At 39.6% G+C, this 27,928-nt stretch overlaps 1 protein-coding gene across 2 annotated transcripts in view; it reads left to right on the top strand.

Annotated features, from left to right (window-relative positions):
- Positions 1-27,928, top strand: part of OSBPL10 (oxysterol binding protein like 10) — a 136,868-nt gene that overhangs the window by 94,578 nt on the left and 14,362 nt on the right. For both annotated transcript variants that reach the window (XM_064704713.1, XM_064704712.1), the window contains 3 exons: positions 809-969; positions 19,060-19,206; positions 25,717-26,200. In XM_064704713.1, coding sequence (XP_064560783.1) covers positions 809-969; positions 19,060-19,206; positions 25,717-26,200 — 792 coding nt within the window. The remainder of the gene's footprint in view (positions 1-808; positions 970-19,059; positions 19,207-25,716; positions 26,201-27,928) is intronic.

Raw genomic sequence — 27,928 nt, 5'->3', positions numbered from 1 at the left:
TGAAGAGCTGTGATTTTCTTATCCATATCTCTATGTTTTACAGCAGTGTGTAATTAATGGCTGAAATTTTAAGTCCTGTGCTGAGGGCTAGTAATTTGACTGTTGAGACTATGTTTTAGAGCACTTAGGGAGGAACAGCTGTGCACTTGCCTTAGCTGATTGTACTTTCTGTCATGGCATCCTTAAATACAGATCCATCCAGGCAATCAAGTGCCCCCAGAAATAAGGGTTGTTCTGATGCCAAGTTTCGTTTGATTCATATTTAATGTGTATCTTTCTAATGAGACCTCTTTTAAACTGTGGTCTTGGTACCAGTAAAGCATTTTAGAAGAAACTTTTAGTAGTACAGACAGAAATAAAATACAGCTGCTGGGCTTAAAACTTTGATTTCAGGCAGAAGAAGTGGAGGGTTTAGTTGGATAACTTCATGGCTATGAAAACAGTGGGTAGAGAATTCTTGCCTAATTTCCAAGGTATGCCAGATTTCTATACAGTCATATATTATTATACATTATACATTCAGGTGGTAGGGCTAACATTCATTGACTTAAAAAAAATATCACAGATAAGTTTGCCTATAAGATGCTTACTCTGGTTATTTAGGGTGTTTCTTGCTTCCAAAGGCAGGGATATCATTTGAGATACTGCATAAGCTAGTTCAGAAAATACAAGATCATTTTTTACTGAAATAAAGCTGTACATGGAAGCAGAGAAGAGATACAACTCATTTAGATCAGTAGAATGGTGAGGTGAATGGAGGAAATCTGTAATCTTTCTTTTGAAAGCTGATACCTGTTTTCTGCTTCAGATGGTATCCTGGGATGGCCTGGGCCCAAGTCACACTCCACAGAGGAACTGAAAAACGGTGCCCTCAGCTCCTTATCATCTGCTAGTGCCAACATAACCTGGGCAAGTACCATAGTACCATCTGCAGCCCAGGATGCACAGGCACTACAGCCAAACGCTGAGGTAAGAGTGCTTGGTCTCTGCAGAGACCTCTGCTGGTTAGATGCAAGCCATGTGTGATGGTGGATACTTTCATTGATAAATTATTGTATTTTGTCTGGATAACTCTTTGTTTGAAGTTACTTGTGAAAATGATATGTTTCATGCAACAGTGCACTCCAAAAACTTGAAAAATTTTTTGATGCTATTGTTCTGTGCTTTTACTTCTCTGAGGTGCTCAGGTCAGCAGACTTTGGCAAGTGTACAATGTCTTTCCTAATCTTAAAAGCAATCAACAGATTGTCAATACATATTTCTATCGTCTGATGTAAATAAAAGCTATTTATTTATTTTTCATTCTGGTTTGAGGTAGACAGGAGACACTACTTGCTTGCTACTTGCTCTTCCATGTTGCTGTTTCCTCTTGGGCATCTCTTGAGTATAGCCGACTGTTCTTTGATTTGAAAAATGATGTTATTTCCTGATCCCTTTTCCTGTTAAGTGATTATGGGCAGAACTTGTCCACATCATCTTGCATCAACTAGCTGATTTGTGCTTTTGTGGCATTTGCTTGGTAAAGGGCAGTTCTGAAGCATCCACTCTTTGAGGAGACTCACAGCTGCGTATCAGCCATCCCATGCACTGAAAATCTCTCATCCTGACAAACTTCTGCAGCTTCTGCTGTCTGCTTCAGTAACCAGTCCTGCCCACAAGGAAAGCACTTCACTCTGAGACCCTAGAGATTATAGGGCACCTGGAGCATGTGAGACTTGGAGAACTGGAACAAAGATTTTGAAAGAACTGAAGAAACTAGTGAATGCTCTGGGCAATTGGAATAGCTTAAATTAAATGACATCACTTTAAACAAAATATGTAATGGCTGGAGACATCAATAAAGCTGTTTTTCCTGTTCTTTTGTAGTGTGTTGAATTGAATGTAGTTCAAAAAAGAATTCACTGATAAACCAGGTTTTTTTTTTAACAAGTCCTCTGTCCTTAGAAAGGAATTTTGAATTCTGTTACAACTAGTGTCCATTTACCAAAATGTTGAAATTACCTGTAATTACTTTTTATTAGGAAGTTGTGTAATTTCTTTTTTCAGATAAGTCAAGTGTACTTTTTACAGTGTTTTTTTAAGACAAGAGGCTATTTAAGAGTGTTGTTTTGGGAGTTACTACTTACTTGAACCACTGAAATCTGTTTCATTAGGATTTTTTTTAGTTTTTGTAGGTATTCTTTTTTATTCTTGATCATCCACTAAAGCCAAATGGGATGTGGAAGCATGAGCTTTGCAGCAAGAACATAAAGAGCAGCAGCTGATTTTACTCACATTGAGATATCATTTTGCAGTTGAGTTGAGACATTTATGACGTGTTTTCAATTACAATATTTTTTTATGAGTCCAATCCCTTCCTGTTCATTTGCTGATGAGAGACACTGAGTTGTGTGCGTGGCTTGAGGTACTGCTTTGCTTGTGGAACTCATGATTTATTAGAAGGGAGTACCCTTGAAGAGGGGAATAGAAACGAGTAAGTGTAGCGCTGTTTCTAGTGCAGAATCCTCAGTGCTTTGTGAGCAATCTTCCTGAAGGCAGCAACCTGCATTTGGAGGCCCTGAGGCATTAGCCATTAAAAAAGAAGAAAAAGAGGTGGGAGCAGAAAGAGTAAGATTTTTAAGTTACAAAAAGGTCAGCTCAAGATGGTGTTTTTGATAGAAACAGTAAGTAGAAGTTTGTGGATTGGTGGAGCAACAAGAAGCAGATGGATTCAGGCATGCAGTTTTTGTTATGTAGTAGTACAGTTTAATGAGCAGGGATTTGGTTTTGCTCCGAGGAAGTGACTTAAAGCAGGATTCATTCCTGGAAGTTCTTTGGAAACCTGCATCTTCTCTTACACAGTCTGTGTGTGTGATGCTGAGATTGGTACTGTTGGCTGTGAATTTGAAGGTTTTTTAAAAATGTACCAGATACACTTTTCAGTTTTGATAATTTTGATGAATTTTTTTCTGAGAAACTTAGCAGTTACCCTGGTAAGAATGCTATCTGAGCCAGGTAGTCACCCAGGAGATGATGTCTGACCTGCCCAAAGTTACAAATATGTTTGATTTGCCACAGTTTAAAAGTTCTGTGTGCAAGATGTAATAATATCTTTAAATACATTGTGGCTTTGTGTGTCCAAGGCAGGCGCCTAGATCTGGCACTGAGTAGGCACTTTAATTTCAAAGGTATAAAAGCACTGACTGTGCTAATTACTTACAATGTATAATAACACATAAAAGCAAATGAAAATCATCACTTGTTTGTAGTCCAGATACTTTGTTGTTAGTAACAATGGTGACATTAGCAGAGAATGAGAAAAGGCTTTTAGATGCCATTAGTTGACATTTTGTTGGCACTGAATGCCCTGATTTCTTTTTTGTTTATTTATCTGATAGCTTCTTTTAGAAGAGAAGAGGAATCCACAAGTGTCATTCAAATAAATCTTATTTCTCTTAATGATTTTCTTTTTAAGAAAACCCAGCTAAGGCACTAGATAATCTTGGTTTCTTGAAGAAGCTGCTGGGATATTAATGGGGCTCAACTTTCCAAATATACCTGCCAGAAGAAATAAGCCTTGCTTTTACAGAAGTTATGAGATGAGAGTGCTAGTACCTGTATCGGTGCTATCAAAATTAATTCCACTCTCTTCTTTGACTGGTCTAGATTAAAAAAAAATCTGTAATTTCATGGTATAACCTCTATCTGTAAGTCAGAAGCTATACCCCAAAGAAATAGAAAAGAGCTTTTTGACTAACTCTGTGTAATACAGTAGATGGACCAACCAAAAACTGTGAATTGACCTCTGGTCTGAAATATAAAATGCCATTAAATGGCTAACCTTGAGGAGCAGCAGACTCAGCTGCTTATATTATGGAATGTTATTTATAAGGCAAAGGTAATTTTAGGAATGTGGATGAGTGGTGATTTTTAGAAGAGAGCAGAGATGTTGTGTTGGGGCAGAGGGGGTTGTGGGTGACTGCTGAGCAATCTCTCCCGTCCAGCTGCCTGTCAGTGGCAGCATGAGCGAGTGGCTGAGTGTGTTTAGTGATAACTGTGCTAATTCTCAGCACAGCATTCAGACACTTTGCAGCTGTGCATCAAGTGGCATCATTAAAATAATGATTTTAGGGACAGGTTTTTAGCTGTTTATGAAGATGTGTGTGGATCTTTACAATTCTCTGGAACAACAATGTTCATCTAATGCAATTTTCTTTGAGTACTTAAGCAGTCTTGAGGAATGTAGAAAGTTCTGGAGCTGAGTTTTGACACCATAGGTAACTAAAGTAAAACTTCTCTTTTTGGTCTGTTGACCTGTCAGGGTTTCAGGAATGCAGAATTTCTTATCTGGTGAAATAAGGTAGAAGCTAAAGATTATCGTCTTTAGATAATATGTTGGTGTTTACTTGCTTTGGTTTATTTAGGGTGTTTCCTGCTTCTAAATGCAGGGGTATAATTTGAGATACTGCTTAAACTAGTTCAGCAAAGAAAAGATTTTGTGACAGAGATTATTTTCTTGTGTCTTCCTTGCCTATTATTCTTTTGGAGTTGTGATATAGGACAGCATGAAGTTAAAGCATATTATCTTTACTGAAAGAAATAACCTCTGAGAGTGAATTCCCAGATCAAGCAATTTTGTGTCTTATTTGCCATCTTGCTTTTAATGTTTTATAAGTTTCTAACTTTTAGTTAGTGGTTTTTTGGTTTTTTTTCTGTCTACCTGAAACATTGAATGGAAGGGATAAGGGTTGTGCTGCACAGAACTATCCTCAATCTAATGATAATTGAGGTAAAATGCTCCTGTGCATCCCCCAGTAAAGAACTTTTTGGCAAAAGTTGTGTTATAATTTCAAGGTAATTTTTAGGATTTTTCCTTAAAGCAGAACAGAACCAATCTGGTATGAAATGTACCAGAGTTACACTCTTCAGACCTCTGATGTGAACTTGGTCTCTGGCCAGGCTGCCATAAATGGGACCCTGCTTTCTTCATTTAAGGTTTAATAATTTTGAAATTCTTTTCAAGAAATACTGACATTAATTGGTTTGAATTTCATAGTAAATTCGGTTGTAATAAACTCGATGCCAGAGTAGAATAAAGGTGTGAATCACTTTCATGGGTGGACTATTCCAGTTCAACTAATTGTCATTTTAGGTGTCAGAATTCCTCCTCTGAGCTGACAAAGAGTGACTGCAGGCCAAATACTTCCCCTGACAGCTAAATAGAAATAGGTAACAGCCTGTTTTCTTTGTGGGGTCTGAAAGGGAAGGATTAATTTTCTTTGAATCTAATAGTTCTGTTAAGAATTACTAAAAAAAAATCTGGAATATAGTCCTCTTCATGTGATTTTTATGCCTGAAAGTGCCATGCCAGCTGATTCTTCCCATCCTATGGATCTGGTATCTGTGCTGTTTCTCTGCTTTCCTATCCCTAACTTTCCTTTGCCTGTGAGCATGAGCAGCTGTACGCCTGCTCCAAATGGAAGTGTCTTTTTAATGGGATTGAAGTTTGAGCTGGATTGAGCCTTTAGCTCTGATTATCTAACTGCTAAAGCAGGTTTTAATTGTGATAGTGATTGCAAGGGCAGTCAAGTCCAGGTTATTAAAGATATTTTGGTCCCCTGGATGATCTGAACCTTGTTTTCAGTTGTAACAGGGAACTGTTCTATTTGGAAGAGTTACTGAATTGTTTAATGTTATAAGTTGATGTATTTTTTTTCCCATTTCTTCAGGTGATAGTTTTTTTCAAGCTGTAATTTGTTTTTTATCTGTATGTAAGAATATATCCTAATATGACATTAGACTTTAGAGCTATTACAGAATGTATTAGAGATACCAAGAAATAATTTAAAAGATGCTCATGCAATTTTAGACACTCAGCTGGATAAAAGAAATTATTTCTAATTCAATATTACCTGTATTTATCTGTGTTTCAGCAGATGTGCCCAGGTCTGTGGATTGTTTCCTGGTATAATTTGTTTCTAGTGTTTCCTAATTCCTTTTTGTACTTGACAGAAACGTGTGTAATTGATGTTGGGAGATGAGCTTAGCCATGAACATACAGTTCACTAGCCACAAGTGCAGTAATGGAAGAACAACAGATCAGGAGGGGAAAGTAATGTTTGCATTATTACTGATGGTTCCTTTTCACTGTTTAGTACAGACATTACAGGGTTTCTCAGTGTGCTCTGCTCTTTGTCCTCTGCATGATTAAGTACTTTTCAGGCTGAAGAGCACAGTGAATGGCCTGTAATGATTTAGCTAAATTAATCTCTAGGCAAAGATGGTACCAGTTAATCCATTCACTATGCAGACCATCTAAAAAATGAGATCTGAGATAATCAATTGAAGGTATATTTAAGGATAATCAAGGGAATGTATATTTAAGGATTAAATGTACAATTAGACTAAAAGTAGAATTAAATGACCCTAAGCCTGCTACAGCAGCACTGACAATAACTAAGATAATCTAGCCAATTTTGATTTTTTTTTTGCTAGCTTTCTAGAATAGCTACTGTGTCAGCAGGCAGTCCTCCAGTAAAACTGTTTATGCAAATAATACAAATTTTATCACCAGCCAAACCCACTGCTTATTATTGAATCAGTTCCACCTCCAAAATGCATGTGTTCCAGCTGCTATCTATATAATTGAGAGTAATACTCTGTGCAAAAAAACCTCTTATTCAAAATCTGCTTCTAATTTGAATAAACATGAGGTTCTGATTCATGTGGCATTCCATAATTACTAGTGAAAAGTCAGCGAAATCTAATCACTGGAGTATAAAGAACTTGGGTTCCCTTGCAGTAAGGCTTTAAAATTACCTTTAAGTGGATCAATTGCATACTCTATTCAGTATAAAACCCCTGCCCCTTGCTAAAGGAGCTCCGAAGTCAATGGTAATTTTATTTCAGGATTGTGTGCTGATTTGTTATGTGCCAGTTAATTTGCTTTGTGTTATCAGTTTTATTTCTTAGTATGTGTGTATATGTGGGCTTGGTGATACTGCCCATTAGGAATCTTACCCATCTCATTAAGACTGTCAATTCCTTAACTAGACCTTACTAAGTTAAGCTCAACTCTCTTACAGGGTTTGTCTCAGGTTGACATTTCTTTATCTTGCTTAGTGAATCATCCAGACAGGCTTCAGCTGTTCTGTCTGGTCTTGCTAGAAAAAAAGAACTGGGCTTTTCAGCTTGTGATGATGAACTGTAGTGGTTCTTTATTTGAAAAGCCCAGAATGTGGAAATAAATCCCAGCTGTGATAGCAGAATTGAATTCTAAAATTTGTCCCAGAGGAGGAGTTGGAAGGAGCAGGTGAAAAAGGCAGAACTGTTCTACATTAACAGAGAGTTTTCATTTTGAGATGGACCAAGCGATTGATTCATCAGACTGAGAACAATTTTCAAGCAGAGAGTTCCATTGGCCTCAAGGAGTTAGACATATAAAAGAAGACAATCTTCTAGGCCTAATTTGTTTCACATACACATTGAATGTTCTCCTGCTATGATTTATAATTATTCAGTTTTCTTTTGAAAGACTTAAGGATTTTTGTTTGGGTTTTTTGAGTTGTGTGTGTTTATCAACAATGTGAATGTGTATGGTGGATGAGCAATGAAATTGCAGGAAGAGTCAGGGTGGTTTAATAAATGTGTTGTCTTGGGGCAAGACTGTTAATACTGCTTGGATTAACATGTCTTTACCATTTCTGTCCTTTTACAAATATGCTGACATGTGATGCTGCGCACAAGAAATAGCACTGTGAGAACTGGATTTACATATAGATTGGTATTGCAGGACCAGATGATTGTAAAGGTTAAATTTGTAGTTGTCCATCTTTTTGTGCCCTCTTTGCATATGTGAGTGGTGTATTATTGACTAATGTGGCAGTATTTTTCTGCAGTAAATTTGCTTAGCCAGCATACAAAGCAACATAAAAGAGAATTACAGCTGGCTAAATGACTTCAGCTCTGTTACTTCCTAACTTTTCAGTTACTGGGCATTGCAGGCAGAATCATAATGGAATCACAGGGTACTCTGGCTTGAAAGGGGCCTCCAGAGGTCCTGCAGCTCAGCACTGTGAGAGCAGCGCTAATCAGGTCAGCTTGTCCAGTCCTGAGCACCTCCCACAGTGGGGGCTCCACAGCCTCTCTGCAGAAAATCTTGCAATTCTCTAGGGATTTATGTCAATGGGAGCTAAGGGTTGTTTGCTAAGGAAAGACATCCTACTCAATGTGCTGTACTGTCTGGTGAGCAGCTAAAAGGGACCTGCCTGCTGGGGCCCTTACCAGAATGTGTTTGTCCTACTCTTCTTCACGGGAATATGAGGCCTGAAGAACCCCCTGCTTCGGGTTTCTCCCCAAGGATCTCATTCTAGAGAGGATGCCTTGTAGTACAGGCAAGTGTCTGGAGTGCAGCTTTCTGCCAGCCTTTCCCCCCAGGCTACTCTCCTGCACTGACCTGCAGCTCAGTGCAGTCTTTTGTCTTCAGCTCCCCAAAAGTTATAACCATGTGACTTTCAGACCCCTTGTAGTGTCTGAAATACTGCCTGGAAGTGGCTGGAATCTGTCCTGCTGCACTCTGTCGTTTGTAAGCTTTGTACACTTACTTTGGATACTCTATTTGTTTCCGTTTGCTTCTAAAAAATTTAATTAGTAAAATAAAACTGAATATGTTTGAGGAAATTGTTCTTCACTAGTATCTGCATTGCATTAGGTATAGGGCACATAAACGATTTTGTTAAAATTGTTTGTGATGTGATACTCTCTCTCTTACAGTTGTGATTTATGCCAGCCTTCAAGGTTTTTTTTTGCTTTAATTTAGGACAAGTCCATGGGGCTTTTCTCTTCATGCATTTTGTTTCCTAGTCTCATGTTACTATTTCTTTCTTATGATACCGGTGATGAAATCTATTTATTCCCAGTTCTTACTGAATTTATGCAATACTGCAAAGTCCTCTTGTATTTTAGGATTCAGATTAAACAATTCTGTACTTCAGTAGCCCTCATTTCATGAAAGGTGCTCACAAGCATGTGTGGACTGGTACTAATACTTAATCTTCCCTGTGGAGTCTGTGCTTGGGAATTAGCTGCTTTTCAGCCTATTTTCAGAACTGACTACCTTAGGTTTATGAAAATTGATTTTTGCAAGAGGAATTGTCTTATGAAGAAAATATGAAAATGTGGGGCAAAAGTTGTCCGATAAACATTATTTGGTGCATAACAGGATTACAGTGCTGAAGGTAACCCAAATGAGAAACTCTGTTTAACAGGATGTCTAGTCACTGATAGATTCTTTATTTTTAAACATAATCACTTTCAGAGTTAGCTTTGAGTATTTTTTCTGAATGATTGCACAGGCTATACTGCAACATAAACATAGATGTTCTTTGTTTCATGTTACATGCGCTAGCTCCTATTCTTTAAGCAAGAAACCAGTCCTTTTTCTTCTGAAATCTCTTATTGTCTGGTCCTCATCACTGCTACATTATGTTCAGCCCTAAATATAGTCAGAGGTCATAGTAAAACACATCTGCAGTGTGGGAAAAGGAAGCTTTCTGAGCTTGTTCTTTACTGATGGAAAGACTTCTGTTCCCAGAGATACTCCTGCAAAACATTAACAAAAAGGCATTAGTACAGTTCTCTAAGTGGATAGTATCTGGATAATGTGCTTGTCTCCAGATGCCTGGCAGATTGTTTTTGTTGAGAAGGGAAAAGATTGCAGACCTATTTGTCACCTAAGGTAGAGGTTTTGTGATCATTTTCTTTGCTTGCATTGTCTGTGTGTCAGCGTGTCTGTGCAGTGTTAGTGTCAAGATTCATTTCTGCTTTGCTTGCTTGCTTTGCAGTGAGGAGATATCTCCTGAAGAAGGATAGGTTTCTCTTGGTTCAGTAGATGTCTCTGCTATTACATGTTGTATCCAATTAATCTTGCGTGATAGACAGATTGCCACACTTTGATCCTTGCACTTGTCCCTAGCTGAGAGATTTTCTGAACATCAAGTGTGTTTAGCATATTCAATGAAAAACAACCCCAAGCAACAAACCACAAAATGTATACAAATTATCCATACACACAAAAAAGAGATGTTTTAATCATTGATGGTCCTAGTTTGAAGAATTTTATTTTCTCTGAAGACCTGAAATACCAAACACAAATAACAAATATGGCAAGAAATTAATTTCTAGGCACTCTGTAGACATTCTTCCCTGATGTAAGCTTTTTCTACCGAATAAAACCTGGTTTGACCTATTAGTGCTGAATGATGTATCCACAGTTACATAAATGCTTTGGCCTCACGCTGTCAGAACACAAACTCAGATACAGCAGTTACTTACCTATTCAGATAGATATGCCTGGATTATTTTTGTTGGCATACATAGCTTAAGGTAAGTAGAAAATCTGCCTATTATGCAATTTTTCCTTTGTTATATGAAGGAGAAAGTAACTGTCTTGCTGATTTGTTCTCTATGTAGATGACAAAAAGGGAGTGGTATTTTTGCTAGCCATGGTGGTGTTGTGTGTAAGTTATAGTGTATTCACTTTTTTATTGTAAAAATCCTTCTTATTTGATTCTCATCCTCTGTTGCTTGCTTCAGTATTTTGAAAGTTAACGTTAATTTTGGTTCATCATTATTAGAGCTAAGCTGTAATGGCAGAATGCTAGAAGTGTGACTGTGGGTGTGTGATTGGGGGTTTGAAGGGGGTGGATTCCCCCTTGAGGTGGTACACTTTTTCTGCATTAGAGGAAACAGTTTCTATGAAATACTCTGAGTAAATTTAAAAAAATGCAGCTGAACTGAACCTGCCTATTTTGCTACCTTTAAGAAACCTTTATCAGGATAAAATGAAGTTTTGCTCACTAAATTCTCCATTTAAGATCTGCTTTTCTTCTGGCTCATTGCATGGCTTTGAAAACATCAAATCTGAACACTGGACAGCCTTAAGTCTCTTTGAAAGTCACTGTAACTTTGGTGTCCAGGTGCCAGCATTACAGTGGGCATATGGGATGTCAGTGTGTTTGGGGTTCTGTCTTTGATCTACTCATTCTTTGCAGTCGTCAGTCACAGATGCCACCAGAAGCAAAGCATAAATAAGACTACAGTAAAATGGAGGGAGGCCATGGCTCAAGCAATGACCTGACTTCACCACCACTTCTTCAGCTCAATTTTTCACCTTCCTCTGCTTACATTGCGTGGTGGTAAACATTGAGAATAGTATTTTCAAAATTATGGTTTTATTTGAACTGCTCTTGGAAAGTAAACAATTTTATATAAAGAGATCAGGAATTTGTTGGATATTAAAAAGTTTTACTGCCTTATAGTTAAGATTAGGCTTGATAATCTGTAAATGACAATGCATTTGGAAGTTAGGGAAAAAGTGAGTGGATGAGGTTGGTTTCGGGAGTCAGTCTTCACAGTGGGTAGTAAATGTGTTTCAAGACTTTGTTTTGTTTCAAGATTTAGGTTTCATTTCTGTTAAATTCAGTTTTCTGTATGGGAATGATTCCTCCTTTCAAAACCTATAGTAGGTTTGTGTGGAAAGATTTTGGTATTGGGGGCCTACAAGGGTGGTTTCTGTGAGAAGCTGCTGGAAGCTTCCTCTGTGTTGGACAGAGCCAATGCCAGCTGGCTCCAGGAATGACCTGCTGCTGGCTGAGGCTGAGCCCATCAGTGATGGTCGTAGTGCCTCTGGGGTAACTGACTTATGAAGGGAGAAAAAAGGGAGCCCTGCAGAGCAGCAGCAGAGAGAGGAGTGAGGATGTGAGAGAAGCAGCTGCAGACACCACAATCAGTGCAGAAGGAGGGGAAGGACATGAAACAGTCCAGCTGCCAGAGCAAACATTCTTCTGCAGCCCATGGTGGGTCAGGCTCTCCCTCTGCAGCCCCTGGAGGACACAGTGAAGCAGATTCCTGCCCACAGCCCCTGGAGGAGCCTGTGCTGGCTGGGGCAGGGACCCTGTGGAAGCTTATGCTGGAGTAGATTCCTTGTAGGATCTGGATTTATGGATCCATGCGGAGAGAAGGCCAATCCTACCAGAGCAGGTTTTGTGGTAGGATTTGTGGCCCTGTGGGGGACCCATGCTGGAGCAGGCTGTGCCTGAAGGACTGTACCTTGTGGGAGGGACCTATGGACGTGCAGTTTGTGAAGAACTGCAGCCCGTGGGAAGGACTCGCATTGGTGAAGTTTGTGGCTGACTGTCCCCTTTGGGAGGGAGTCTGTGCTGGAGCAAGGGAAGAGTCTGGATCACAGTTCCCTTCGGGCAAGGTGTGAAGTACTGACTGCAGCTGCCATTCCCTGTCCCCCTGCGCCACTGTGGGGAAGTTGGTAGGAAGTAGTGAAGTTAAGTGTAGGAGGAAATGGTGGGAGGATGGTGTTCAAGATTTGTTTTTATTTTCTCATTATCCTACTCTTACTTGATTGGTAATAAATTGAACTAATTTTCCTAATTCAAGTCTGTGTTAGCCATGAGGTAATGGGTGAGTGATTTCTTCCTGTCCTTAACTCAACCCATGAGCCTTCTATGATATTTTCTCTGTCCTGCACAGCTGAGAAAGGGAGTGAAGGACTGCCTTTGATGGGCACCTGGCTCCTAGCCAGGGACAGCCCATGACAACCAGTAGCATGACAACATGCTAGTCTGTATGTAAAATACTTTAATAAGTTCAACTTACTGCACAAGCTGCATTTGATCACTGCTAATGAAGGATGGGTACAGTAAGCTTGCATGCCTCTTCTGCCAAGTGAATGCTACAGTAAGTGCAGTTAAATGTGTGGTGCCCAGTGGAAGAAGACAGGTGGCACATGCAAGTTAGTGCAGTTTTGTCGCTTCTGATCCAGTGACAAGCCCTGCAAGAAGCTAACAGCTCATTATATGCTACTACTTTGGGGTGTTCTTACTGTATGTGCTTTACAAAAAGAATTCTAACTTTAGTATTGAAATCGGTGAAAATCTTATGGGGCCCATTTCTGGCATTAGTGTAGATGTGCTAAAGCTCCCTGACCTTATGGAGTTATATTTAATCTTACACCCACAGAAAACCTGCTTGCAAGCTCTTGAGTTACACAAATGGAAGTGTAAATGATGCTTGCAAACCTATGCTGTTTTTGAAGGCAATCTGAGAATCAAAATGAGGCCTCTGACTTTTATATCCAGTAATAGGGACCAAAGATAATTAGAGGACTAGGTGGAAAATCCGACAATCCTTGTCTAGTTTGAGAATGTTAGTTCTCTTTAATATTTCTTCTAACTTACTCTGTCTTCCTTTTGATGCAGACGTGTTTTGTAAATAGGGGTTTTTTTACAATCTTTTGCATTTTTATGAACATAGAAGGACTTAAAGAATACTTCCATTGGAATATTACAAAATGGTATGTTTTTATCTGCATGTTTTAAGTTCCTAAGATTCATCTTCTTGCTCCTGACTACAGTCCTTTTTATAGTAAATAAAAATGTTTTCATGCCTAAATGAAGATTCTTAGAATGCTTTTTTTATAATTATAGGAAGAATATGAGGTCCTCAGTGTGTCCCTGAGATACATGTCCTTGATATCTCAGGATATACACAGTCTCTGCTTACTGTCATGGTGGAGAAAAGGCTGAGTTACTCTATGCCTTCTTTTCCTTGGCCTTTACTGGTAACAGACTTTGAGATCAGAGGGAAAGTCTGGAGGCAGATGGACCCTTGGTGGAGGGGGAACAGGTTAGGCTGCACTTAAGCTGCACATACACAGCTCCAGGGTCTCTAACAGATTATGGAATTTGGGAGAGGTTTGTGTAGACTATAGGAAAGTGAATGTCATTATTTTTTTTAAAAAGGACAAGAAGGGACTCTGAGTGTTCTGGTAACATCTGGGGACCTGCAGGTTTGTCAGTCTTTCCTCAGACCTTGGAAAGGTTGTGGAGCAACTAACCCTGGAAGGTATCTCCAAACACATAAAGGACAAGAAGGCAATTAGAAGTAGTCTTAATGGGCTTACAAAGGGAAAATCATGCTTAACCAGCATGATACCCCTCACAGTGGTAGTGACTAGCTTGGTGCTTATGGGGAGAGCAGTGGATGTTGTTTGCTTTAATGTTGGTAAGGCTTTTGACCCTGTCTTCTCTAACATCCTCACACAGCAACCCAGCCCAGAGGGTTGTGATCAGTGGTACAAGGTCCAGTTGGAGGCCAGTCACTAGTGGTGTACCTCAGGGGTCCACACTGGGACTGGCACTGTTCCACATCTTCATTAGTGACCTGGATGATGATGCAGAGTGCACTCCTAGAAAGTTTTAGGTGATGAAAAACCTGGGAGGAGTGGCTGATGAGCCAGGGGGTTGTGCTGCCATAGAGAGAGAGAACATGGCAGTCTGGACACAGAGGAGTCTCTTAAAGATAACCTCTGGGAAGTGCCAATTCGTGTTATCTGGAGGATATTTGAGAGTAAACTCTTGCACCAGTACAGGCTGGACGCCATCTGGTTGGAAAGTAGTTCTCCAGAGATCTTGGGGGACAGCTGACCATGAACCAGCAAAAATGTTTTTGTGCCCAGCAGCTTCCTGGGCTGCATTAGGAGGAATGTTGCCATGAGGTTGAGATCCTTCCCCTCTACTTGGCAGAGGTCAGGCCACATCTGCAGTGTTGTGCTCAGTACTAAGCTCCCCAGTGCAAGAGGGGTGTGGACTTACTGGGGTAAGGCCAGCACAGGCCCCAGAGATGAGGAGGGTTCTGGAGCATCCTTCCCATGAGGAGGATCTGAGGGAGCTAGGATGTCCAGCCGGGAGAAGAGGAGGCTCAAGTGTATCTTATCAATGTACATAAATACCTCATGGGAGTGAAGAACAGGGAGACAGACTTTTCTCAGTACTGCCCAGTGACAAAACAAAAGGCAGTGGGCACTTGGAAGTGAATTTGAACACCAGCAAATGCACTTCTGCTGTGGAGAACATTGAACACTGGCGTGGGTAGCCCAGAGAAGTTGTGGAGTCTCCATCCTTGGAGATAATCAAAACTTAGCTGGGCATGGTCCTGGGAAGCTGGTTTTACATGCACCTGCTTGAGCAGGATAAGGGACAAGAAGATACCAAGATGTCTGTTCCAACCTAAATGAGACTCTGATTCTGTGTGTTCCTTTCTTCCCCTCAAAAAACTAACCAAGATGAGACCCAGGTCATTCTTGAATGTATTGTTGCATTGTATGGTTTGTGAAGTATGTTGGAAAATGAAGCTCTGAGCTGTATATCTGTATTAATTACCTAACAGTTAATTTCCAGTACAGCAGTTAATTTGAAAAATTAACTTGTGGAAGAAGCTGTAGAAGGACAGAGACATATTTGCCCTTTCAGAGAAGTATAGATTTTGACTCCGTGATTCTATCCCAGGCATGTCAGTGTGTTTTTTCCTAAAAGCATTTTTTTAAAATGCAGAATGTTTCCTTCAGAAACAATTTTTTACCCTTACAGATTTCATCTGTTAAAAAAGAATCAGCATGTTTTCTGTTGGAGACTGCTGACTAGAACATCCATTTTGCGTCCCTGCAGATGACCTCTCTAAATTAATCGATCTCAGTTCTAATGAGGTGACCTGTTTAAAATAGCTCTCTGCCGGTGTGTATTTTCATGTCTTTGGCATTTAAACTTTGAAGTGCATCTATTCCTGGGATTTTTAGAAATTATCTTTTATTTCCTCTTCAGATTTTTCTGAAAAATGCTGGTGCTTCAGCCCAGTATTGGAAACCAGTTTTGATTAGAATGATTTTAAATATAAGCCCCTTTTTTGTGGTTGTTTGTAACTGGTTCAGTATTGGATTTCTTGGGGTCAGCACCTACGCCAGGCTGTGCTGTTCATTCCCCAGCTGGGCAGTGCACAGCTCAATAGCTTTTCCATTATGCTCTGACCACGCAGGGGTGGAGCAGATCCCTGCTTTCCTAGGTCAGTTGTGCAGTTACGTTTTACAGGACGAGGTAAAAAAAAAGTCTGTGTCTGATAATTCAGAAAAGCTGCCGTTAAAGGATAATCAGTCCACATAATCCTTTGCATTCTGCTGAATGCTTACGCACTGGATGCTACTAAACTGCATGCTATTTTCATGGATGGAAAAAAGAATTAAATAATGGTTGAACTTTTATGACACTTTAAAGATGCACTAGCTCTGTATTTTGTGACTGTGTGCGTCCACTCACACTGTGTGGTGCTTACAGGTTGGTTTAAGAAAATGTGTTAGTTAAAGAAATATGTGTTAGTTAAAGTTAGTTTATGTGCTCCTAAAAATTTAGGAGCCTATTAATAGTTATGTAGAACAGCTAATGAGGAGAGAGGGAAATATAGAAAGGATATTGCTTTCTGAAGATGACTGCTCTTCAGTTCCTGTAGCATAAATTGTAAACTGCTTCCTTAAATTCTTTTCCTTGGAAAGTGAGAAAAGCGCAGTTGTCTGCATGTCATTCACTGAAGGTCGCTAGTGTGTTGATGACTGTAATAGCTGAGTTGTGGGGTTTTTTTGGTGACCTTGCACAAGTCCTTAGAATAGGGAAAGTTAAGGTAATTAAGATTTTAGTCTTTACAGTGTGCTCATTAAACACAATTGATCTTAATGTTACATTGTGCTCATTCTCCCTGATGAGCAGAAAGGCTTTTATTTAGAACAATGCAAATGCTACTTTAGTGAGCACCCCAGGTGTCCATAGGGTGGCTTGCTCTGACCGAGGATGCTTTGCAGGTAGCAGAGAGGGGTAATGTCACAGAATATTCTGAGTTGCTTGCTATTTTGTTAGTAAGAGTCAAGGAAAGCCTAACATCTATTTCATCATGAAAGAAGGAAAGAAGCATTTTCTGGCCCTGGGTAAATGTGCACTCTTTGGGAGAAAAAGAAAATTCTTAGTATGTCATTTAGTCTGCAGACTGGTAATGGGTAATTTGTTTGTTTTCTGATGCTGTTAGCAACTTCAGGCTATGCAGCTGTTACACGTTCATGTAAAGAGGACAGAAAGAGAACCTGGTAGCATGTTCTCTTTCTGTCCTCTTTCTGTCTCCCTTGTGTACACTCACACAAATTTGTGCCCCTTCCCCTCCCTCCTGGAGAAGTGCCGATCAGGATATCCTCTGGGAACAGCAGCACCATTTCCCAGTTGGAGCTGCGTGCATTTAAGCTCCCTGATCTCAATGCCATGTGACTGGAAACGCAAGGAGCAGATTGCCATCCGGTGCACGCTCTCCAACCCCTCAGATAGCAAAAATAAAAAAAAAAAAAAAAAAAAAAAAGAAAAAGAAAAAAAAAGAGGGGGTGGGAGTGAGGAGGGGAGGTTCCCTTGCTTTTTTTGTAGCGCTGTTAATTCCTGCTGGAGCTTGTTTGCCGCAAGCTCGGTTCATGGCAGTAACAGAGGCAGCGGAGCCTATTCGGTAGCTCAGTGCTCTCAATGAGGTCAAGCTGCATCAAAGGGAAGCCTCCTGTGGAAGCATCTCCTGTAAGTTCTGATACTGCTTTTTCCCTGCTACCTCCAAATAAATCATAGCCTGTATGACTCTGCCGGGCTTCAGTGCTTTATCCCTCCCCGAGTAATAATTTTGTGTGAGGTTGTCAGGTTTTATGTTAATTGAACTTGTCAGTGAGGCGTCAGTTGGGTAATAATACTGTGCATTTTGGGAGAAAGGGGCTTATCTTCTCTCCTTTTATTTTCCAAAGGAGTGGGAAGAAGAAAGTGTGGTTTTGTCCTTTTGAAAAGCTCCAAGCTGTTGAGGTTACAGCTCACCAGATTCTGTTTTATGTAATCTACATATTCTACTTTCTAAATAAAGCAATTGTAAAGTGTATTGCAGATGTCATTGGGTTTCACCAAAGAGCTGTTATTCTAGGAATAGCTACCTAAACATTTTAAGTAATTAAAAAAAAAAATAGAGAAAGTACTTTATCCAGATCTTGGAAACCTCTGTAGTAACTTAATTTCAAAGAAACTCCCCTTACACAAGCTGCAGTTCACCGGAGGGGTCTCTAATGTGATCATTCAGAAATATTCCCTTGAAACCTAATTCTGGATATTAGCTGGTTTTAGTGAAACTTTTCAGTTGCGTAGGCTTCCACACTGAGATGAAAAATTTCTTGTTTTATGTAATGAGCTAGCTGTTCCTGCAGAAATGCAATTTAGCATGAAAGAATGCTAACTTTTACAGAGAGTGTTGTCTCATTTACAGCATGGAATCTTTGGGCAATAATGACATGCTGGGCTGTAATTTTTCATCTACATAACCCAGTTTTTTTTCCCCTTGAAGTACAAAAAGCTTACTTGAATACATATCTGGAAGGCTTGCAGAGTGGTTTCAATGGCTTGAACAAAGTAACTACCACCTGTTTGGATTATTGTTAGTTATACATTGTAAACCCTGAGGAAAAATAAAATATCACAAGTCATTATCCCTTCTGCTGTAAAGTTCCTCTTGAAGGGACTGGCATGGTGCCTGTCTATTGATATTCAGCTTGTATTTTTGGAAACTCAGCAGCACGGGCGTTGTGCTGTAAGGTGATGAGGTGTTGAAATAGTTATAAAGAGTTATGGCACTGCTCTACTTCCCAAAATCTAATGTCTTTGCGTTTTTTCAGAGGTGTGTTCTTTAATTATAGCTGTCTTTTTATCTTCTTTAGTTAATGTCTTGACTTTCTTAAATATCTAACTTTGAAATTGGATAGAGAAAGGAAAAAACCTGTGAAATCAGATCATGCAGCATCTGTGTATGACATGAATATTTGCTGGGGAGATTTATGAAGCAAACTTGAAGACTCATTTTCAACTGCATGTTTCTATTTAATGAAAAGATGACTTGTTACTTAAATATGAGATTTATCTGACATGACTGCAGTATAAATATGAAAAGAGAATGTGTAAATTAGCATCTCATACTTAGTACTCTCATTCTGAGGAAAGGATCAAAAATGCTTCATGAACCCATCACTGGATTTTTTTATTTAATTTTACTTGGTATCTTTTGTTGGCTTTGACAGAGGCTGTCTTCAGTTCCATCAAGACAGCTCCATTTTTAAACATATATAGTGGTGGAAAATACCCATTCTGTATCTTTTTGTCCAGATGGTGACGCTTCTTTTCATTTCAGCATTCAGCTTCTGAGTTGATCCTAGTTGAAGATGAAATGACAGATACTGAAGATAACGAAGAGGAGGATTTAGGAGTCATGGATGATCAACGCAGTGTAATTCTCCATCTCATCTCTCAGCTCAAACTTGGCATGGACCTTACCAGGGTATGAACGCTGTATCTCTTTTATATTTGTTCACTGTTGTTTTTATTTCTCATCCTTCTGTGTGTTTATGTGCATAGCCAGTTATTGTGAGTGTGTTTTGCCCCTGTGGACAGTGAAGTTTTCCATTTTATAAAAATGTGGTCCCAGAGAGCTGTGGAGTGCTGTCTCTTGCTAGGCAGGCTTTCACATGAAGTGGCCACATCAGATATTTTAGAGAGGGAGGGGGAGGGAAGGAAAAAAAAAGAAGAAAAAAATCCTTCAGAACTCTTGCTTATTTTTTTGCAAGTCTTTCAGAGAGTTACTTTCAGAGTAACCATATGTTATGTATGGAACCCACAAGTATGTCAGGGTACACTGGGGGTTGGAGGAACAATAATGGCAATTATATGGATGAAGGATATACATGTTCACATAACTGCTTTGTGGATTCCATTTAATTGCAAGTCAGCTTCAAAGAAACCCATGATGGTCAAGAAAGTACAGTCTTCAGTGTATCAGTTCTTGTCAGTGTTGAGCAGCTCACCAGTTTAACCTTCTGTGCATTCTTCTGGTCCTAGAACCAGTATTGTCACAAGCTTGTCCATACTGATACAAGCAAAGAAATTACAGTGTCTGAGAAATTTTCCTTTAAGTCCTTGGAGTTTTGGAAATGAGGTAGATGTTAAGGTAGCAAGGAGTGCTTCTTTTTGAATAGTCTTGTATTCCAGTGAAACCTTCTCATGGGGCTTAATAAATAATCAAGGAGATTTTTGTAAATATATGGAATATCCTTTCCTTGCACACAGGTTTTCTACTTGAAAGTCCCCCAAATAAAACTCCTTTTGTCCACTTTTCACAAATATGAGCTCATTCTGACACTCTCCACAAGTAATACAAAGTTTGGAAGGACCAGAGAATTTCTCTGGCACATGAGGTAGTCTTGCAGGAAGTTATTTTCATGGGAATTTTGATATTCTGAAGAGTTCGTCTGCTTTTCTTTCTTTAACATTTTAATCAAAAACTATAAATTTTTTACAAAATAAAGTTTTCTCAGTGTAGTTTTTCCTGCTTCCTCTGGAACAATTGTCAGTGTTTTAAAATAATTACAATATTAAGACTGAGCAATTCTGTGTTCTGTTGCTGACTAGCTGCACAGAAATGAATGTTTTATTCTAAATAAAATGAAAGTTTCATAATTTCATTTTGAATAATTTATACCTCTCACTTTTTAATATGTCTGGGGTTATATACAGTTCATTTTTGGTTTTGTTTTTCTTACATTCTTACTTTTTCTTAGCTCTTCCTCTTTTCTCTCTTGTTTTTCGAAGGCTGTCTTGAGTCCATAATGTTCAAACTAGGCTAAGATTTCTTATCCGTGGTTCTTGTGTCTTGAAAACATTTTGTCTTTGTCTAAAGACATGGTTTTTCTTTCCTGATTTTCACCATCATCTTCTTGTCATGGCAGAGTAGGCAAAACCCAAAGACACACAGTTAATGTAAGTAAGAGAAATTCCTGTAAATAAGAGAAAATTATGAAGGTAAATACATATATGATGACCTGTTTCTTATATAGTGTTCTTAGAGCACAGTTTTTATAGATAATGATAAATGTTGAAATGAGAAGAGCTACAGGCATATGGCAGAGTTAGATCTATTTGTAGTCTGTGTGATGCATGGATACACATATGATAAGTATTAATGAGACATGCCACATGTGCACATCACTTTTCATGTGCCCATTTTGAGGATTAAAAAAAAATACAGGACAGCTGGCTGCTTTTTTTATCAACTTTGCTTACTGACATGAGGCCCTTAGGGCCACTGACATGTGACAGTAAAGCTGGGTTTGTTGGCTGCACTTCTTTCCATTTTTCATTATTGTTCTAAAAGTCAGATTTCAGAGCACTTTGATGCTCATCACCTTCTGCTGGAAGTGGTTGTGGCACAGTTGTTGCTGATATCAGAGAAAATGTTTTCCTGTGCCTTCTTTCCTAGGGCTGTGTCTTTGGTTCATTCTGAGAGCTGTGGATTGCTGCCTGATACTCACAGGGACAAACAGCTTTTTCTGAGCCCTTGGTGGTTTTGGGTTCTGGATGCATGAGCATTACCTTCACATTCCATATCACAGGAAACAGCATCTTATCCTTATGTTAGCCATGGCCTTGCCTGTGCTGGCAGCAGTTTCCCACAGTGAAGACAGCCACGTTAATGTTGTGGAGGTGCTTCACTTCTGGAATGTGTCATACTGCTTTGCTTTTAGTGAGGAGTTAAGGAGTAAAAACTGCTGTGAAGGAGAACACCTGCAGTGAAGTATCAAATCTGTGTGGGGATTTGCTAGAATGGTCTGAACTTCATGGTGGCCAAATAGACTCCAACAGCTGCTGGAGAGAGTTGGGTGGGGAGCAGTTCACAGCAGCAGAATGTGGTGCACATCTGATGCTTCAGACTGGGATAGGACTTTCAGCCTCATTTAAAACTAGAATTGCTGGGAAAAAAAAGCAAGTTTCTAAATTGTTTGTTCTTCAGACTTTTAAAAAATGAGAAATGGGGCCAAAACCCACTAACAGTCTTTGTTGGCAAATGGCATCTAATGGATTGCAGTTAATGCTAACAGCTTGTACAGATGGGTGATCACTCCCCTGCATTTCCTTACCTTCCTTTACACAATTAATATGTGCTAAAAATAAAGGCTGCCATTCTTTGTAAAAGAGCTGCCAGTAATTCTGCAGAATGGCAGCCTGTTGTAAACTAACATTGTGGTGTGTTCATGATGTCATAAGTTTTTACTTTGCTTGCCAATATTCTTTTACCTTGCAATTTTAAAATGTAAGTGGCATGGAAATAGCTTGTTTTATTCCCACAATGGCACAGATGACAGTGAAAAGAAAGCTTTTACACCTCTAAGAGAAGGATATCTCAGCATGAGGTACCTTGGCTGGATTTCTGAAGAAATTAGGGAATGATGCTGACATCCATGTTTTTCCTCACAGTAAATAACAGTGGGGATAAATATCTCTATTCTTAAGACATTGTGCTCATTTGTCTCAGTTGCATTCAGATCTAATTAAGTGAATTCAAACCTAGGAGTTTATAATCAAGTTTTCAACCAGTATTGTCTTTTTAACCTCAATGAAAATGGAAAAAGCCTCTTAAACGGCTTTCTTTTCATCTGAAGCCTGAGAGAGAGTAAGAATTGATTGTTTTAACATTTTAGAATGAGGTGAGGTGATTTTTTTCCTTCAGACTTCAGCAACTTGGTATTTCTTCCAGAGTGTTTCTTTTGTCCAAATGATTGTCATGCTGGCATTTTCTCAGAGGAAAAAATTAGTCAGTTTTGACTTCTTCTGCAATTAAAAAAATAAATTCATAGTCCTGCCCAAAGCCAGTATAAAGAACATAGGTCCTAAGTGTATTTTTCTGGACACTTCATTCTGTCTGGCTGCAGAGGAGTTGGAAACCTCATTTCTTTAAAAGCTGGAGTGCTAGCACAAGTGCTCAACAGCCTGGTGTTGGCAAGAAGAATGCTGTACGCTTGCAAATTCATTTATTTCTATTTTTCTTATTTCTGCAGAAATCAAGATAGGGCCAATTAAAAAAAATTATTGGTGTGATTTTTTTTTTTTTTTGCTATGTTCGTGTGTGGTGGTGTTGCATATTGAAACTTTGAGGCTATGAGATTATTTGATAAAAGGCAATGCTTTGTAGGCATATTTTGTAATACTGCAGTTGTGTAAGCTTTAAAAGTAAAATATTTTTATTTCACAGTTCTGCCTCCAATTTTTTTGAAAACAATTCAGTTTTTCAGTGGATCCGTTTCTGCCACAATTGAGGATTTAATTTCCTGCTTAGTTAGGCTTTTAAAGCAAGATCATTTGAGCTGGAGTTCAGGCCTGACTCGGATTTAAAATTGATTCTTGAAACTCAATAGTTAGAGTCAGTGATTCATCACATCTCACCTGGTGGCAGTGCTGCTGTAGCTGTGTTGAGCAGAGCACCCATCTGGGACTTCAGGGAGGAGATACCAAGACTCTGTGACCACGACAGTGGGATGAAACCATGGCAGTCTTAGTGTTGTACCATAAAATCTGCATCATCTGAAGGATGGTCTGCAGTTTTCCTCTCCTCTGTTTGTGCTAATAAAGGTCACTGTCTTTAGAGAGAGGCTCTTGGACATAGTGAGATGCAGAGTGCTGTTTATTCAAATGAGTTTGCCCTTTCAAGTCTCTGCAGTGAACTCACAAAGACACTACTTCTATTTCTAGACAGAAAATACGGGAGATTTTTTTGTATGTTTTGCTGTCACTTTCCCATCTTGTAACCTCATCTTTTAGTGTATAATTTATATTAAAATGAGATCCTGAATTGAGGATTTCAACTGCTGAATTGCATTTTCCTAAAGATTATATTGGATAATGAATAATGGTCAGAATGAGAATGCTGCATATAAGATGGAATTGTTTAAAGAGCTAAAAGTAAAAAAAAAAACTCTACTGGCTTTCTGCTTTGCCTTCAAAGTTTTGGATTTCATTTTGAAAACCAATCTCCTCAACCTGCCTCTGTCACACCACCAGGACTGTAGGCTGTCATTAGCACTCAGTCTGCCACACATAGTGTAAAATTAAAGTCCTCCATCATTCAGGGCCTCAATAGGTTGGTAGCAGAAATCATATGGTATCCTCAAGGCTTAGAGAGTAGAGTCAGAGGAATATTACAGATGGAACTTTTCTTGATTTATATCTAAACTTGTAAAAATTATTAGCCTATAAAGGGCTGTATGTGTGTAAATATAAAATACAGAAGGAGAGAGCCAATAAGCAGATAAGTTACCAGACACAGCAGTTCTCTCTTTTTGCAGAGAAGTGCTGTGACTTGCTGTGTAGCTGTAAAGATTCTGTTCAAGCCGCTGTGACTGGAATTCTTGTTCCTGTTTACAAGTTCTCTTTGAGAAGGGCTGAATGATTAATAAAAGTTTGAAAGCTTCTATTTCATTATCCATGGGATCCAAAAGGGCTGATCTGTGCTTTGGTCCCATTAGAATAGCAAGCTGGACCAGCAGGGGGAAAGCAAATGTGTTTGTGACAAACAGTGGCTCCCTGCCTGCTGTAAATAACCCTTGCTTTTAGGAAAGGGAAAAAGTGAAAATTTAAAGTGAAAATGCAGTGAAAATTTAAAGAGGAAAGTAGAAGAGTTGCTGTAATAGAGGACAGCAGGTTTGCATCTGGCATCATTGAGCCACTTGGATTCACATAAGATAAATTTGTGTGTGCCAGAAATTCCTTTTGGTCATGTGAGAGCAACTTGTGAGCTCCCCTGCGACAGACCTGCACAAAGTGGGGAGCATGGGGGCAAAGAAGGGAGAGAAATAAATTATGTCCCTTAGCCCTTGTTTGCCTTGCAGTACCCTCCAGGATCCTTCAGTGGAAAATTCCAACAAAATGTTACTGTGAAGTGAGTGACCTTGGCAACATCTGCGTTGCTGGAGAAGGCCCTTGGGAGTGTATCCAAGTCACCTGGGGCTGGCTCCCTCCGGGGCAGACTGCCTAGTGCTCAGCCCCAGGATTTTTTCTGGGCCCATGGGAGCCTCTCTATTCCCATGACATGAATGTAGTGGTTTGTGCAGTTTTTGTTCCAAATTGTCTGAAATAAAGCAAAGCCAGGCAGGTGCCCACCACAGTGACATGGTACCATCTGAAACTGAGGGGGTGTGCCATGGGCTTGGGGGAGACAGGAGATCTTAGGGATGGCAGGGGATTTGGCTTGGGAATTGTGGGGGGACATGGCATATGACAACACTCTAGGGCAGATGGGGACTGCTTTCTTACCTACAGCCTCTTGGGAAGGCTCCTTGGGAGTTTTATACTTGGAAATAAACTTGATATTTGGTTGTGGTTGAATATCCTTGGGTTGGTTTGTTAGAGGCTGGAAGGGACCTAATCCATGTAGAGTGGGTAGTCAGGGGCCCAGGAGTGAAATATGGGACAGGGATGTTTGATGTTTGTATGACAGAAGGGATGGATGCACCCCTTACAGTCTCCACCACTTAGAGGTTGGTGATGGGTACGTTCATATAAAATACTCATCCTCTGGTGGTTTGGGAGGGTGTGCCCCTCCCATTTTGGAGAGTTATGATTAGTTTGGTTTGTTGACATTTGGTGTACATTAGTTTATATCAAAGTATGCTTTTGTGTCCTGTAAACAAAGAAAACAATGGCTGGTTTGTTAACTGAGAGGAGAGGAAAAGGTGGATTTCCATGTGCATGGAACAGCCCATCCCTGTTGTGTGAGCTGCTCGTGAAAGTCATGATGATCTCAGGAAGCAGCCTGCATGGGTATCAAGGCCACTGCTTTTTCCTTCACTCATTATTTACACTGCAAAGAATATTAAATTGTTGTGGCATGGGAGGGAAATATGCTATCCCAAAATTTGGCAGGGTCAGAATTACAGCTGTCCTAACTGTTCCCTCTCCCCCTTTCCCCTCAGTGGTGTGATCACAGGGAAATCATATATGCCTTTGTCTGCTTTACATACAGGTAGTGCTTCCAACATTTATTTTGGAGAAAAGATCCCTGCTGGAGATGTATGCAAATTTCATGGCCCATCCAGACCTGTTTTTGTCAATTGCAGCTGGAGCCACTCCCGAGGAAAGGATTATCTGCTTTGTGGAGTATTATCTCACAGCTTTTCACGAAGGCCGAAAGGGAGCAGTTGCCAAGAAGCCCTATAACCCTATAATTGGTGAAACCTTTCACTGCTCGTGGGATGTGCCTAGAGATAAAGTGAAAGCATTCAGAACTAATGGTGCCTCCACGGTTTCTAAGGACTCAGCCAAGGAGCTTGGCCAGGACCAGTCCTCGTGCTACAAGCTGAGGTTTGTAGCTGAACAAGTGTCTCATCATCCGCCAGTATCTTGCTTTTACTGTGAGTGCAAAGAGAAGAAAATGTGTGTGAACGCTCACGTATGGACCAAAAGCAAGTTCATGGGCATGTCAATAGGTGTTTCTATGGTAGGTGAAGGTAAGAAATGTGCTTTTATTCTGCTTTTTTTTAGCTAATATTTCTGGGTGTCAACAGAAATCCAAATGTTTTCCTACTTGGTCTCCCTCTGACCTTTCATTTGAACCTTATGACTGTTTGCTTTTGTGAAGTTTGGAATTAAAACTGTAGGATTCATATAACCTTTTGCTGTCCAGACAGAATGTGAAATGCACATTGCATATATAAATGTGTGCTTATATTGATGAGACTGGTAATTTATGTGGCCAGACTTCAGAAATAATTAAGTCATAATAGCAAATGACAAATTATGGCATATTCTGTGAGATCATTTTTGGTCACTTTCAAAGTAATATGGGATTTGGTGTTCGTTATTGGAACAAAGCAGTGAGAAGAAACACATTTTTGCATAAACCTGACATTTGTTTTTCATAGTTTCTGGAAAGAATCATGATTTCTGTAGTGTTTGAAAGTTAGTGTATTTTCATAAACTTTCTAGGAAGTCACATAGTAGAGGCGTGAATCCTGATTTTCCATATCATACACATGCAGTCTGCACTGTGATAAATCACTGCCCAACTTGAGTTCAGAAATAAAGGGAGTCTTAAATCCTTAATGGATGATCTGAACTGATGCACACACTTGTACCAGTGTTGTCACTGACTGTTAATGCATTGAGATAAGTCTGTTTCTAAGCAACTTAGTCCCTTTGGCCATTTGAGGGTAAGATGCTATGTATGGATTTTAGTGTTTTGTCTTAAATAGTTTTTGGACTGTAGTCTCAGAAGTATGAAGACAACTTGCTTCTTTTTGTCACCATTATGTTAAATACTATGGTAATAAAGGCAGTAAAAGTGGAGTAGGAAATGCAGTGGTTTGGCTTTGCTTTTTAATAGCAACGAAATAACTATGGTGAAAAAATACAGGTGTATTCTACTATTTACACTATCTAAAACTAAAGACCAGTGAAAAGGACTACAGTTGCTCCTTCCCTGATGGCAATTTATTCCCTTTTTTAATAGAAGAGGCATGAAACCTCCTTGCTATTGGTTTTGATACCCTTGTGGTAAAGTTGGTGTTAGCATTTGTGTTTCCTTCTTCCTGTGGCTTAGGTATTTTGCTTTGAATACGGAGTTAAGGAAGTTGGGAAGGGAGTGTCAGAATGGAAATTGGTCTGTCTGTCTGTCCCCTGCCTGTACTACTGCCAGCCTGAGTCACTGGCTTAACATTCTGCATTTTTCTGGTACATGTTCGTTTCTAGTACTGTTTTGCTGAGTGAAGGGAACTATTTAATGGAAATAAAATTAAACACAAAGTCACTTGTGATTATGTAGGAGTAGGGAAATTTCTTTCTCTTGCTGCTAGCGCACACAGTTCCCTGGAGTTGAGGGTGTCTACTGTGGGGATTATTTAAGACTTCAAAGTCCTGATGTGTCCCAGTTTTGAGAGAGAAAGGGTCTAAGAATTAACTGCTTACTCACTCACCCCAAGGACTGTTTCATGTGTGCTTGTGAGAATCAGTTTCTCCCTGTGCTCTTTCTTTTTTTCATGACCCTGGAGACGTCCCAGGAGTGGAGGCGGGCTTTGGGGAACATCTGCAGTAGCAAACTCTCTTATTCCAAGGTTTGCTGCTGTCTCTGTGATGTGCATGCTGGGAGGAAGTCTGGGTTCACCAGTTCATAGTTACTATTCATCTGCTTGTTCATGTAAGCAGTGCAAGAGCAGGGACATTCACAGTGACAGCATTTC

The sequence above is a fragment of the Zonotrichia leucophrys genome, chromosome 2, assembly GCF_028769735.1.
Source record: "Zonotrichia leucophrys gambelii isolate GWCS_2022_RI chromosome 2, RI_Zleu_2.0, whole genome shotgun sequence".
NCBI lineage: Eukaryota > Metazoa > Chordata > Aves > Passeriformes > Passerellidae > Zonotrichia > Zonotrichia leucophrys.
This window is presented reverse-complemented; position numbering and strand designations above follow the sequence as displayed.